The sequence below is a fragment of the Oryctolagus cuniculus genome, chromosome 16, assembly GCF_051225735.1.
Source record: "Oryctolagus cuniculus isolate XC-2025 breed Fujian yellow rabbit chromosome 16, ASM5122573v1, whole genome shotgun sequence".
NCBI lineage: Eukaryota > Metazoa > Chordata > Mammalia > Lagomorpha > Leporidae > Oryctolagus > Oryctolagus cuniculus.
Genome location: NC_142882.1, coordinates 53448798 through 53463646, shown reverse-complemented (window position 1 = coordinate 53463646; position 14849 = coordinate 53448798). Strand labels below are relative to the sequence as shown.

General features: G+C 47.4%; 2 protein-coding genes across 8 annotated transcripts in view; one reads left to right on the top strand and one right to left on the bottom strand.

Annotated features, from left to right (window-relative positions):
- Positions 1–14849, bottom strand: part of LOC138845860 (uncharacterized) — a 214817-nt gene that overhangs the window by 157865 nt on the left and 42103 nt on the right. The window lies entirely within an intron of this gene.
- The window catches only part of SPMIP4 (sperm microtubule inner protein 4), a 30709-nt gene continuing 26119 nt past the window's right edge, over positions 10260–14849 (top strand). For 3 of the 5 annotated variants that reach the window (XM_089315426.1, XM_089315428.1, XM_008261548.5), the window contains exons 1-2: positions 10260–10601; positions 11010–11167. In XM_089315426.1, the coding sequence (XP_089171552.1) occupies positions 11034–11167 (134 nt within the window). In that variant the 5' untranslated portion in view covers positions 10260–10601; positions 11010–11033. The remainder of the gene's footprint in view (positions 10602–11009; positions 11168–14849) is intronic. The other 2 variants (XM_089315425.1, XM_089315427.1) reach the window with 2 other exon arrangements.

The window sequence follows — 14849 nt, the reverse complement described above, 5'->3', positions numbered from 1 at the left end:
TAAAAACAGAAACTAAAGTATGAAAAGAACCAAACAGGAAAACTACTATAAGAATTAGGAGTAGAATTAAATTATAACTATATTAGTGTCAAATTAATATTCCCTTTGAAGAAGTAAGGAAATATTAGTTTAATCCTGAAGAAAAATTATCTTAAAATTTATTTATATCTTGCCAGATTTCCAGGCACTGGGACATTGTGGTTAATAAAACATAAAACCATTTTTTCTCTTTCTTAAAATATGCACCAATGGTAATTAACTACAGCCATGCACCAACATAATTTGCAAACCAGTTTTAAAATATCATGTAGCTTTCCCCCTAGTAATTTAAAGCTCAGAATTGTAATCCACATTGCAAAATTACTTTTCACCACTAGAGGGCAGAAAATGCTCCACGTTTGTTGAGAGTGAATTTTTAAATCCTTGGACCAAACAGTAGCCTCCACCAACTACTCCCACAACAAAAAGGCCTCAGGGTCATGTTTTATTCCACGCAACATACTGCACACCTAAGACTCAGTTAATAACCTGAAAAATGTTTTTAAATGTTAAATTAATATGCAACCTCAATGTGACAGTTTATCGAAATTTGAGTCCAGCTCTGAGTTAAAGGTCACTTATCAGCATCAGTAAGCCCTCAAGGAAAGGCAGAGTAAATAAAACAGTGCCCAATTATTTACATTAGGATATCTACTATGAAATGCAAAAGTGGTATTTATGATAGAATCATAAATTTGTGACACCAAAGTCACAAAACTACTACATGTTAAAGAATCTGCATTTGGGGGCCAGTGCTGTGGTGCAGTGAGTTAACGCCCTGGCCTGAAGCACCGGCATCCCATATGGGCACCGGTTTTAGTCCCGGCTGCTCCACTTCCGATCCAGCTCTCTGCTATGACCTGGGAAAGCAGTAGAAGATGGTCCAAGCCCTTGGGCCCCTGCACCCGCGTGGGAGACCCCGAGGAAGCTCCTGGCTCCTGGCTTCGGATCGGAGCAGCTCTGGCCATTGCGGCCAATTGGGAAGTGAACCAGCAGATGGAAGACCTCTTCTCCCTCTCTTTCTGCCTCTCCTCTCTCTGTGTAACTCTGACTTTCAAATAAATAAATAAATCTTAAAAAAAAAAAAAAGAATCTGCATTTGAATCTTTGTGTATGTTCTTGCCTTTGCAACACAAACCAACAGTGGATCTGATAGTGGTGAGGATGTTTTTAGTTTCCTGTTAATTTATCTTTGTGACCTAATTAACTTTTATTTCCCTCCCAATGAAGCCATTTTCATTTCAGTAACTAAAGCATTACTTTCTTTGATTAGAAACCACAACCTCTTCACTTTTCCACTCTCATTAATTAAAACACATCATGGTGAATTAAGCCATTTAGATTTCAGTCTGGGTGGTGACATTTTAACTACTGCCCCTTCAACCTTCTTCCTCTGTCAATCTCGGCCATGTCCTACATCACAGGACAGCGGGAGGGTGGTGGCGACCGGCTGATGGGGGACTGAAGCAGGCAGGGAGCCAGGGACTAATATATCACACCGGCAGATGACTTATCTGATGCAGGAGGCTCTCACTTGCCAATCAGACCTGAGACAGCTTTTACCTTGTAGGGTGTTGAGTGACTCTACCCGAGGTGCTAAATCATTTCTGCAGTCTCGTTTCTTAACCTGAGCAAACCTAAGCAAATCTTCTCCCCTCACTTCTCAGGGCTGTGGGCACTGTTCACTCTGACACTAATAAACAGTGCAGTGGCACAGAAAGCTGGAGGCAAGACAGGCGAGGGTGTCACTGCTGGTGGATTAATGAAAACAATGCACTTCCTCAAGTGAGACGAGTCACAAAAGGAAAAATATCCTGTGTTATTACCTACTGGTGCAAGTTGCAAACTGGCAAATTTGAAAGAAGCTTCTAACAAGGGTAGCTGCCCAGGAGCAGACCTGGCTAACATCAGCCAGAGAAAGGAGTACAAGACTAATTCTATACATCAGGTTTAACACAAAAAAGTAGAGAAGACTCAAAATAAGAAGTGAAAGTGAAAACGGATTATAATGGATGCCTCAGAAATAAAAAGATCGTAATGGACCAGTATGAACAATTACATGACAAGTTGGATAACCTGGAGAAAATGGATAAATTCCTAGAAACACGCACCCTACTGAGATGGAGTCTGAGAAACAGAGGCTGAAGCAGTAATCAAAAAACTCCCAAGCCGGCGCCGCGGCTCACTAGGCTAATCCTCCGCCTTGTGGCACCGGCACACCGGGTTCTAGTCCCGGTCAGGGCGCCGGATTCTGTCCAGGTTGCTCCTCTTCCAGGCCAGCTCTCTGCTGTGGCCCAGGAAGGCAGTGGAGGATGGCCCAAGTGCTTGGGCCCTGCACCCCATGGGAGACCAGGAGAAGCACCTGGCTCCTGGCTTCGGATCAGCGCGGTGCGCCAGCCACAGCGGCCATTGGAGGGTGAACCAACAGCAAAGGAAGACCTTTCTCTCTGTCTCTCTCTCTCACTGTCCACTCTGCCTGTCAAAAAAAAAAAAAAAATCTCCCAGTAAAGAGGAGTTCAGGACCAGATTGTTTCACAGCTGATTTCTACAAAATATTTGAAGAATTATCACCGATATTTCTTAATCTCTCCCTGAAAAAGCTCAAGGGAGTACTTCCAAGCACATTTGATGGGGCCAGCATCACCTTAATTTATAAGCCTGAAAACACATTACAATGAAAGACAACTGCAGGCCAATCTCTCTGATGAGCATTGGTACAAAAATCCTCAATAAAATATTAGCAAGCCAAATTCAAAACAAAACATCAAACTGATTATACAACATGGCTAATTGGGATTTGTCCTTGGCAGGCCAGGCTGGTCTCACACATCCAAATCAGCGTGATACATCACATTCACAGAATGAAAGATGAAAGTCACATGACCATCTCAATGGGCAGAGAAGAAAACATTCAACAATATTCAACATCTTTCTTGGTAAAAATTCTCAACAGTTGAGGTATAGAAGGAACATGCCTCAATATAATAAAGGCAATTTGTAAAAAAAAGTGACATATTATATAATATTATCAGTGGAGCAAAACCAAAAGCTTTTCCACTGTGATCTGGTACAAGGCAAGAATGCCGACATTCACTATTCAATGCAGTACTGGAAAATCCTGGCAAGCACAGATAGGAAAAGGAAAGGCATCAAACTTGGGAAGGAAGAAGGAAAGTTATCTGTAGTTGCAGATGACGTGATCCTATGAGAAAAATTCCAAATGAACACAATAAAGTCAAACTAACAAACAAATGCAATAAAGCTGGAAAGCACAAAACCAATATTCAAACACTAAAAGCATTTTTATCTATCACTAACAACCTAAATAAAAAAGGAATCAAGAAAACAGCCCGATTTACAGTAGTCTCCACCACCACCAAACAATAACAACAACTTGGTTCCTCCTAGGAATAAATTTAACCAAGGAGGTGAAAGATCTGTACATGGAAATCTACAAACATTGATAAAAGAAACTGAATAAGACTGAAGTAAATGGAAAGTTTGCCTATGCTCATGGACTGGTAGAAATACTATTGTTAAAATGTCAACATTACTCAAAGCAATGTAAACATTCAATGAAATCTCAACTGAATTCCCAATGACATTTTCTGCATAGAAGTAGAAAAATCAAACCTAAAATTCATATGAAACCATAGAAGACCCTAATAGACAAAACAATTCTTAGAAAGAAAAAAAGTTGGAGGCATCACATTTCCTGATTCAAGATTATGTTACAGGACCAGTGCCGTGGCACAACAGGTTAAGCCACTGCCTGCAATGCCGGCATCCCATAGGGCGCCGGTTCGATTCCCAGCTGTTCCACTTCCCAGAGGAAGCTTCTGACTCCTGGATTCAGCCTGGCCCAGCCCTGGCCATTGCAACCACTTGGGGAGTGAACCAGCAGATGGAAGACCTTGCTCTCTGTGTCTCCTTCTCTTTCTCTACACTCTGCCTATCAAATAAATAAATAAATCTTAAAAAAAAAAGATTATGTTGCAAAGCTATAGTAGTCAAAGCAGTATGAAACTAATACAAGACTAACTTCTATTTATTAAAGAAGGAGAGAGAGCAAGTACTCTCATCCACTGATTCACTCCTCAAATGCCTATAATGGCTGGGGCTGGACCAGGCCAACACCAGGAGCCAGGAATTCAGTACAGGTCTCCAATGTGGGTAGCGGGGACTCAACTACTTGAGTGAGCAGTCATCTGTTGACTACCAAAGCCTCTATCAGCACAAAGCTGGAATTAGAAGTGGGATCCAGGACTCAAATCCAGGCACTCCATCCAATACAGGATGCAAGCAGCTTGACTTGCATCTCACCCATTAGGCTAACTGCTCGTCTCGCTGGCATAAAAGTAGACACATAAACCAACGGAATGAAAGAGTGAGCTCATGAATAAATCCAAGCATATGCAGTCAAGGCGTTTTTGACAAAGACACCAGGAGGACATAATGGGAAAGGGATAGTTGCTTCAATAAGCTGTGCTGGGAGAACTGGACTTGCAAATGCAAAAAGGACGCTTATCTTACGTTATATAAAAAATAAACTCCTGGCCAGCTCCGCGGCTCAATAGGCTAATCCTCCACCTAGCGGCGCCGGCACACCAGGTTCTAGTCCCTGTCGGGGCGCCGGATCCTGTCCCGGTTGCCCCTCTTCCAGGCCAGCTCTCTGCTGTGGCCAGGGAGTGCAGTGGAGGATGGCCCAAGTGCTTGGGCCCTGCACCCCATGGGAGACCAGGAGAAGCACCTGGCTCCTGCCATCGGATCAGCGCGCTGCACTGGCCGCAGCACGCCAGCCATGGCGGCCATTGGAGGGTGAACCAACGGCAAAAGGAAGACCTTTCTCTCTGTCTCTCTCTCTCACTATTCACTCTGCCTGTCAAAAAAATAAAATAAAATAAAATAAACTCCCAATGGATAAAAGACCTAACTATAAGGCCAGAAACGATAAAACCCCTAGACAAAAATATAAAAGCTCCCGGGCATTGGCCTTAGCAGTGATGTTTTTTCTTTTTTTTTTTTTTTTTTTTCTTTTTTTTTTTTTGATTTCACACCAAGAGCTGAGGTTACAAAAGCAAAAATACACAAATGAATGAGACCAAATCAGACTAAAAAGTTTCTGCACAACAAAGGAAACAATGAAACGAAATGGCAGCCTATAGACTGGGAAAAATATTTGCAAGTGTTAATATTGGGGATGGCACTGTGGTATAGCGGGTTAAGCTACCTGCTGTGATGTCCACCCAAATGAAGCTCCTGGCTCCCAGCTCTGGCCTGGCCCAGTCCCGGCTGTTGCAGCCATTTGGGAAGTGAACCAGTAGATGGAGGATCTCTCTGTCTCTCCCTCTCTCTGTATAACTCTGGATTTCAAATAAAAAAATAAATCTTTTTTTAAAAAAGTCTTAATAGCAAAGATATATAAAGAACTTATACAACACAGCAGTGGAAAAATAAATAACCCAATTTTTAAATGGGCAAAAGACTTAATTGATATTTCTTCAAAGCAGACATAAAATGGCAAACAGGCTATGGAAAGGTGCTCAATATCATTAATTATCAAGAAAACTCAAATCACAACCACGTAAGATACCACCTCATATGTGTTAGAATACTTATCATCAAAAACTTAAAGGGAGGGGCCGGTGCTGTGGCATAGCGGGTAAAGCCGCCGCTTGCGGTGCCAGCATCCCATATGGATGCCTGTTCAAGTCCCAGCTGCTCCATTTCCGATCCAGCTCTCTGCTATGGCCTGGGAAAGCAGTAGAAGATGGCCCAAGTCCTTGGGCCCCTGCACCCATGTGGGAGACCTGGAAGAAGTTCCTGGCTCCTGGCTTTGGATCGGCGCAGCTCCAGCCATTACAGCCATCTGGGGAGTGAAACAACAGATGGAAGACCTCTCTCCCTCTCTCTCTCTCCCTTTCTCTCTCTCTCCCCCTGTCTCTTTCTCTCTCTCTCTGTCTCTGTCTCTCTGACTCTCCTTTTCTCTGTGTAACTCCGACTTTCAAATAAATAAATAAATCTTAAAAAAAAAAAAAAACAACTTAAGGTGACTGGTACTGTGGCGCAGCAGATAAAGACACTACCTGCAGTGTTGGTGTAGGAATCCCATATGGGTACCACCAGTTTGTGTCCCAGCTGCTCCACTTTCCACCCAGCTCTCTGCTATGTCCTGGGAAAGCAGTGGAAGATGGCCCAAGTGCCTGGGCCCCTGCAGCCATATGCAAGATTCAGATGAGGCTCCTGTCTCCTGGCTTTGGCCTGGCCTAGCCCCAGCCATTGAGGCCATATGGGGAGTGAACCAGCAGATGGAAGATAGAGCTCTCTCTCTCATTCTCTCTCTCTCGCTTGCTCTCTTTTTCTCTCTCTCTGCCTCTCCCTCTCTTTCTGAAACTCTACTTTTCAAATAAATAATTTTTTTTTTAAAAGTTACAACAAACGGCAAGGGTATGGAGAAGAGGGAACACTCATATACTGCTGTTAGGAACGCAGTTCTGGAGAGCCATTGTGGAAAACAATACAGAGGTTTCTAAGGAAATTAAAAATAGAATTACCCTGTGACTCAGAAACCACTCTTTTGGGGACATCTCCAAAGGAAATGAAATCACCACCTCAGAGACGTCTGCACTCCCGTGCTCCCTGCCCCGTGGTGCACAATAGCCAAGATAGGGATTCCACTAAGTGTCTGTCAGTGGGGGAATGGATAAAGGAACTAGGACATTTGTATAATGCAAGATTATTCGGCATTAAAATGAATGAAATCTTGGCCTGGCATCATGGCACAGGAAGATGGGCTACTGCTGCGACACCAGCATCCTATATCAGAGGATTGACCTCCAGCTGCGCTGCTTCTGATCCAATTCCCTGCTGATGCACCTGGGAGAGCAGTGGAAGATGTTCTGAGTGCTTGGGCCCCTGCAACCCACATGGGAGACCCAGATGGAGTCCCAGGCTCCTGGCTTCAGCATGGCCTAGGCCCATGGGGCAGTGGACCAACAGATGGAAAATCTCTCTCTCTGTGTCACTCTGCCCTAGGAAGGAAGGGAGGAAGCAGGGAGGGGAGGAAGAGAGGAAAGAAGGAAGGAATATTTAAAAAAAATTTTTCAAGAGAGATACTGCCATTTGCTACAACGTGAATGAGCACGGAGGACTTTATGCTAACTGAAATAAGCTCAATGAAAGGAAAATGTTGCATGACCTCACTTAGATGTGGAATCTAAGAATAAAAGTCGCAATGCAGTCATGCATCACTTAGTGTCTGAAATATATTCTGAGAAAGGCATCATGAGGCAAATTCATCACGTGTGACCATGATGGAACACACACAAAGTCAGAGTGCTATGTCACTCGGTGGTGTAATCTTATGGCATACGGCTGACCAAATGTCACTGTTTGGCACACCACTGTATACAAGACAGAGAAGAAAAGAGTGGTTACCAGGGAAGAGATGGAGCTGGGGGTCGGAGGGCATAAAGTAGCAGGTGCACAGGATGAGGAGTCTAGAGCTCTGCTGGGTAACGCTGTGTCAGAAATTCCATCTCCAAGTCCACACCAGACCAGAGGTGTCCGGAGAAGCCTTGGGAGTGATTAGGATTAGACATGGTCATGAGTGTGGGGGCCCTGGTTGCATTAGTGGCTGGAGGAGGTGGAGAGGCCCTAGCTAGCATGCTGGCCCTGTCTCGCTGTGTAGTACTGTGAGACCTGAGCCTGGATCAAGGTGTAACTATTTTAAATTAGGCCTCCATCTTGTAACTTGGGCCTGACCAGGTCCTGAACCCTAAACCAGAAGTTCCTAAAAGTAAATAAATGAACTCCCCTTGCAATAAACTCTCCTAGCAACAGCCAATTAACAGGTAACAGAGAAATACCTAGAGTTCCTGGTGTCTTCTCAGGGCAGGTAAGGTGATTGATAGCTACCTGAGACCCTGCAGTTCGGCACCTACACCCCAGCAGCTCGGACCCTATGCTTCGGCCAATCAGTTCGAAAGGCATCAACCCCAAAGCCATCCAACCACCTTTAGTAGGTCCGTTCCCGCCACTGGATGCACTAATCAATTCTAAGAGATGTCCTTTGAATTTCCCACGGGATGAGATGATTTGCTAAATGGTACCATGATGTATAGAATGTCTCTGAAAACTCTATAAAAACCCTGTTAACTGAAGGGTCAGAGCTCTCAATTCAGACCCGCTGTGTCGGTGTTGATTGAGAGACCAGGCCCGGACCTGCAATAAAACTCTCGTGTGCTTTACAGCTGTATCGGCTCCTTGGTGGTCTTTGGGGACGACTGAACTGGGCATAACAGTACCCTCTACCGGGCTATGACGCAGCAGGAAGGCTCTCCCAGAGAGCCTTGCATTTTCCAGCCTCTAGAAATCCAAGCCACATAAACCTCTCATTTTTATAAATTACCAAGTCTGTGGTATTTCATTACAGCATAAGAAAACAGACTAAGAGTTCCTCAAGGCAAAAAAGTTGCTATTAAAATGTTGCTTAACTCATTTGCAGTTTAATTTCAAAGCCAGCAGAATACTTTCATGTATTAGTTGCCAGCCTAGTAAGTACAGTGGAACTAACGAGGCTTAAAGCTTTGTGATTTAAGAGAAAAAAAATGAATATTTTAAATCACTAACAGAAGTTTCCAAACACAGCAAAAGTCAAAATTGAATTAAATTAAGTCAAATCTAAAGTTTATTAATTTAAAAAATATTCCTATCTTCCAAGAAAGTACTGAGCCCATCAAAAACCTACCCATTTTCAAATACCACCTTAAGGTCTCTATAACAATGTAAAGGAAAAGGGCGCAACGCGGCTTCTTGCCTTTCCTTTGCGGTGGGGTGGAGTGGGGGCGGGCACGCACAGAGGACTGAGACGGCAGGGCTAGGCCCTCAGGGTAGCAGGTGGAGGACTGCACCTGCAGGCCTGGTCCCCACCTGTCCCATGCATATCACGACTGGTAAGACAGAGCAGAGCGCTGCTGGGTGCTACCCCCAGGCGGCCCCCACGGAATCCAGCCACCCGTGTTGTACCCGAAGTGTCAGATTCCCACCAATTAAGACCACCAGGAGCAGAGGCTGATGCAAGCGCAAGAGTTTTATTTCAAACTCGAGTTTGGACCGATGTCCGCACCAGGCACAACTGGGCTGGATCGGCGACCCCTACAGTAAGGTCATTAAGATTTTTATACAGTTGAGGCCGGCGCCGCGGCTCACTAGGCTAATCCTCCGCCTAGCGGCGCCGGCACACCAGGTTCTAGTCCCGGTCGGGGCGCCGGTTTCTGTCCCGGTTGCCCCTCTTCCAGGCCAGCTCTCTGCTGTGGCCCAGGAGTGCAGTGGAGGATGGCCCAAGTACTTGGGCCCTGCACCCCATGGGAGACCAGGAGAAGCACCTGGCTCCTGGCGCCTGCCATCGGATCAGCGCAGTGCGCCGGCCGCAGCGCGCCGGCCACGGCGGCCATTGGAGGGTGAACCAACGGCAAAGGAAGACCTTTCTCTCTGTCTCTGTCTCTCACTGTCCACTCTGCCTGTCAAAAAAAAAAAAAAAAAAGATTTTTATACAGTTGAACAAACAAGTTCGGCTGTACAGCATCTGATAGGCTTATATTTTAAATTTATACTTGTCGTTTTATGATTGGCTAAAGTTTAAGGTCCGAGCTGCTAGGGGGTGCGTGCCAAACTGCAGGGTTTCAGGTGTCAATCACCTTAACTGTCTGAAAAGAAACCTGGAACTTCGCGTATTTCCCTACTATCTGTTAATTGGCTGTTGCTAGCAGAGTTTATCGCAAGGGGAGTTTTATTTTCTTTTTTAGGAGTTTTTGGCTTAGGGTTCAGGGCCCGATCAGGCCCGAGTTACAAGATGGAGGTCTAGTCTAAAATAGCTGCGCCTTGATCCAGGCTCAGGTTTCTCACCCGATGCAACATCCCCGGCGCAGGCCAAAGACACGACGTTGGAGGCTCAGCCGGTCCGTTACCCCAGCCATCTGCCCCCGCACCTGCGCTCTTCCTCCGCCCAGCGCGGGACAGACAACGCCCTCGCCCGGGGACACGCAGACACCAGCCAGCACCGCGAGCACTACACGGTGCCGCCGCAGCCGCAGCCGCCGCCAGACGGCGCCCTGGGCGCGAGCCTCGGCGGTGGGCGGGGACAGGGGCTGGCGGTGGGCGGGGACAGGGGCTGGCGGTGGGCGGGGACAGGGGCTGGCAAGAGGCAGCGAGGCTTCCGCTCCTTCTCAGGGCTTCCGGCCCGCGTCCGTTCGTCCCAGTCCCGAACTCCTGGGGCGCCGGTCTTCGAGGCCCCCAGAGCCTGTGGCCTCTCCCTGCCGCTCCTCACCCCGCCCCAGGATGTATTACCTAGTGCCACGGTCACCGTCACCGTCACAGGCACCCTCGACCACACCCCCGGCCTGCGCGCGGTCCCTCTCCCTCCCTTTCCCGCACCTGCCCGCAAGCTCCCGGGGGCCGCAGGTGCGGACGACGGTGAAATTCCACGCCTCGCGGAGACCCGCCGGCTCTGGGGAGGAGACGGGGAGGCGCGGTGCGGCGGCGCTTCGAGGTGGATGATCCAGGTGCGTCGCTGGCACAGGAGGCCTGGTCGCCGCCGCTCCTCCGGTCTCCCGCCTGTCCAGGGGGCCGGGACAGGGATACCCACAAGGTCAGGGGTCCGCGGACCGGACCCTGTCCAGACCCGCAGGGGCCTCTGGAAGGACGGCCCCTGATGGCGCTGGGGGGTCCCATCACCCTGAGTCCGCAGACCCGGGGGAACGGCCGGCTCCGCTTTCTAGAACTGGGTAGCTGGGCCGGAGGCGAGGCGGACGCCCCTCATACAAGCCTCCCACTGCGGAGCTGTGTCCGCGGCACGGAGCTGGCGTCCGAGGGGCTTCTGGGGAGGACAGCAGTCCCCGGGCATGTGTGCAGGGCCAGTGGGCGTGAGCATGGCCTCTCCCCATCGGAATGCATCCCTCTTTCCTTTGTAGAGCGTGCCTTGTTAGCCAGCAAGCATGGCGGTGGTCCACGGCGGGCCCTTCTGCTGCCGGGAGCTGGAGGGAGCCGACCTCCTGTCCGACACCTTTTACTCAAATGAGGTGCACACACCCCTGCGAAGGGTCACTCGCGCGACGGCCTCAGACGACAGGTAAAGGTCGCCTGGGGAGAGGGGTCAAATACAGGAGTGTGCTTCTGCGTGTGCTTAGAAACCTGTACCGTTCTGGGGCTCCCCTGCCTGATGAGGGGCAACGGGCCTGTGGCCTCTGTCAACAACTCCGTAACAAGCTCAGGTTCTGTGCACCAGGAAGTCAGAGTCACTGCATTCCCCAATTCCTGAGTGGTCACTCCCTTCATTTGTAAATTAATCTTTTTTTTTTTTTTTTTTTTGGACAGGCAGAGTTAGACAGTGAGAGAGAGAGAGAAACGTCTTCCTTTTTTCCATTTGTTCACCCCCCCCCCAAGTGGACGCTATGGCCGGCGCCCTGCCCCGATCCAAAGCCAGGAGCCAGGTGCTTCCTCCTGGTCTCCCATGGGGTGCAGGGCCCAAGCACTTGGGCCATCCTCCACTGCACTCCTGGGCCACAGCAGAGAGCTGGACTGGAAGAGGAGCAACCGGGACAGAACCGGCACCTCAACCGGGACTAGAACCCGGGGTGCCAGCGCCACAGGTGGAGGATTAGCCTAGTGAGCCGTGGCGGTGGAGGATGGCTCAAGTGCTTGGACCCCTGCACCTGTGTGAGAGACTCGGAAGAAGCTCCGGCCTCCTGGCTTTGGCATGGCGCAGCAGCAGCCATTTGGGGAGTGAACCAGCAGATGGAAGATTCCTTTTCTTTCTCTACTCCCCCACCACCCATTCTCCTCTCACTGTAACTCTTCAAATAAATAAAAAATAAATCTTAAAAAAAATGTGTCAGCACTGTTCCACATGCTATAGTAACTCTTAATCCTCATGCAAGTACTATTATTTGACCCATTTTAAATATGAAGGCACAGGAACAAACAGGAATTTGCCAGGATCTTACTGCCAGCTTTTTCTATATTGCATCTACTGGAATCATTTGGGGGGGGGGCTCAAAACCCACATGGACAGTGGAAACATACCCTGTGTGGTTGTTTTCTTTTGTGTTTTTTAATTTCACTTGCTCAGTTCTCATTTAATAATCCTTTCTTTAGGAAATCAGACAGGGAGTCACCTCACCCCAGTTTAAACATTTAAAATGGGCCATCACTGCCACACAGGCACTCCACTCCCGCTTTTTAATACTCCTGATTATTAGACAGTTGTCTTCCTAATAACAGCATTTTTTCCTTATAATTTCTTTCTGCTAACTCTGGTGCTTTCCTCAGAAACCAGTCCAAATAATAATCCACCATGCTAGCAGCTCTTAAAACATTTGAAGATTTGTTTGGCCTGCGAGTTCTCTTAGCCAGACTAACCACTGGTTCTCCCAGACCCTGCTCTTTCTTTGTACGTCTTAGGCTTTTATCAAATGTAGACATCCATTTGTAGGTTCTTTTCCAGCTTTTTATGTCAAAAAAGGAAAAGAGGAGTGGCCATTTGATGCAGCAGTTAAGATGTTGCTTTGGGGCCTGTACCCGTATCAGAGTGCCTATATTCAAATCCTGGCTCTGCTTCCTAACCGGTTTTCTGCTATTGCACACCATGGGAGGCAGTGGTGATGGGTCCAGTGCTTGGGTCCCTTCCACCCATGTGGGTGACCTGGATTGAGTGCTCAGTTCCTGGCTTTGGCAAAGCGCACCCCTGGCTTGCTGCGGGCATTTGGGGAATGAACCAATAGATGGAAGAGCACTATTTATCTCCCATTCTCTCTCTCCGCCTTTCAAATAAATAAATAAAGCAAATTTTAGAAAGAGTTTTCTACCTAATTGTAAAACACATGTTCCTTATAAATGATTCAGAAATCCATAAATGAAGCAAATTCCATTTTTCCAACAGAAAAATTGAGAAATTAAAGTATAAAGTAGAAAATGTCTGTACTTCATTTATCCAGAAATAACAACCACCATGTTAATATCTCAGTGTATGCCCTCTCCATTTATTTATTTTTACCTGAGGGGTACAAAAAGAGAGAGCTCCCGTCTGTTAGTTTATTCTTCAGACGCCTGTAGCAGTCAGGTCTGGGCTGGGCTGGGCTGGGCTGGGCTGAGAGCCAGAAACTCAGTCCAGGTCTCCCACATGGGTGGCAGGCACCCAGCCACTTGAGCCATCACCGGCTGCCTCCTAGGGTGTGCATGAGCAGGAAACGGATTGGGAACAAAGCCAGGACCTGAACCTGAGCACTTCAGTATGATATGCAGACATCCCAACTGTTGGCTTCACCATTGGCCAAATGCCTGCTCTTCATTAACAGGAATGCTTTTCATATCTGGGGAGAGAGACTCAGGTTGCTTAGACTTCCAAGTCAGTCTTCCCTGCTTCTACTCCAGATTCACTCACAAGCGTGGCTGTCAGCCCTAAATTCCTGTTTGGCTCCAAGGGCCGCAGATTAGGCAGAACTTCTCTTGGGTCCTGGGAAACCCTCAGCAGATCTTGTGTGATATGGGGAAGAGCAGTTGTTCCTGGCTCAAAGGTGGCCAAGTGAGGCTTTGTGTTTGGCCAAAAGGGAGCTGAGGAAGGATCTAGGGCTGCCACATCTGGTTGGGTGCACTGTGCCTTCAGAAAGACTTGTCACAGGCGTGGACCTTTGGGGTAGTCGATGGCAAACATAACCTATGGTCCCTTACAAGAGGGTACTGTCTAAACCTTACAAGAGGGTACCTACAGTATGTAGGTACACCCATGTTCCTGGCTCTAATAACTGAACTTGCTTGCTTCCCTTTGGTTTCATGTGAATTCTTTCACAGTTCCCAGACTGAGAAAGCCAGGATGATCCTGTGTGCTCAGAGCCGCTCCTTTTAACTCCCTCCTAAAAACCAGCCTGTCACCCTAGAGAAGGTTCTCTCTTCTCACAGTCAGATCTCTCTGAGCTGCTCAGGAAAGTGTCCTCAGAGTAGTGTGGGGCCCTCTGCCCTGTCGTGGCTGAGGCTGGCTTCTTCAGCCCGGGCTCAGGGTCCTGGCTCCCCACTTGAACCACAAGGTATCTCAAAAACAAAACAAAATGAAAAGCTCCTAGATTCTAGGGATTTTGCAATGGTAAGGAAGAACATAAGTCCTGACATTCTTTAGCTGTCAGCAGTGTGCTTTCTAAACACTGATGTACTTTCTCACTGTCGTGATGTATCTGGAACTAAGTTAGTGATTTTTAACAGTGACGCAAAATGATCTCCTCACATTAGCCTTCCCTTTTCTGGAAAAAATTCACAATAGGCACTGCAGTCTAGCTCCATGTTTACCCAGGATCAGTGTGCAGATTGGACTCGTCAGAATCATCTGAGATACTCTGGGAAAAAGAGATTCCCAAACTCCTACAGATTCTAGCTCATTATGTCTAAGGTGGGGCAAGGGAATCTGTATCATTTAGAAGTTTTTCAGCCTATTTTGAGAACTGCTGGGCTAACAGAAAGCACTGAAAACAATAAGAAAGCTAGGATTATGGTTCTGGATTACCTACTGAGAACAAGTTTATCTTTATACTTCAATTATCTTATTCCCTTGTACATTGGAACCAATATAATAAGATTCTCACTTGATTTCCCTTAAAAATATTAAGTAGCCAGCAGGCAGAGTATAGCTTTGTATTTCTCCCATTGAAACTATGACAGTGCTGGGACAGCTGTTCAAAATCTGCAGATTCCTATTGCCTGTCTGCACTGGCTGACTTCTTACCTCCAGCAGTTTCCAGCCTGACAGGCAAACACTTGTCAAGAAA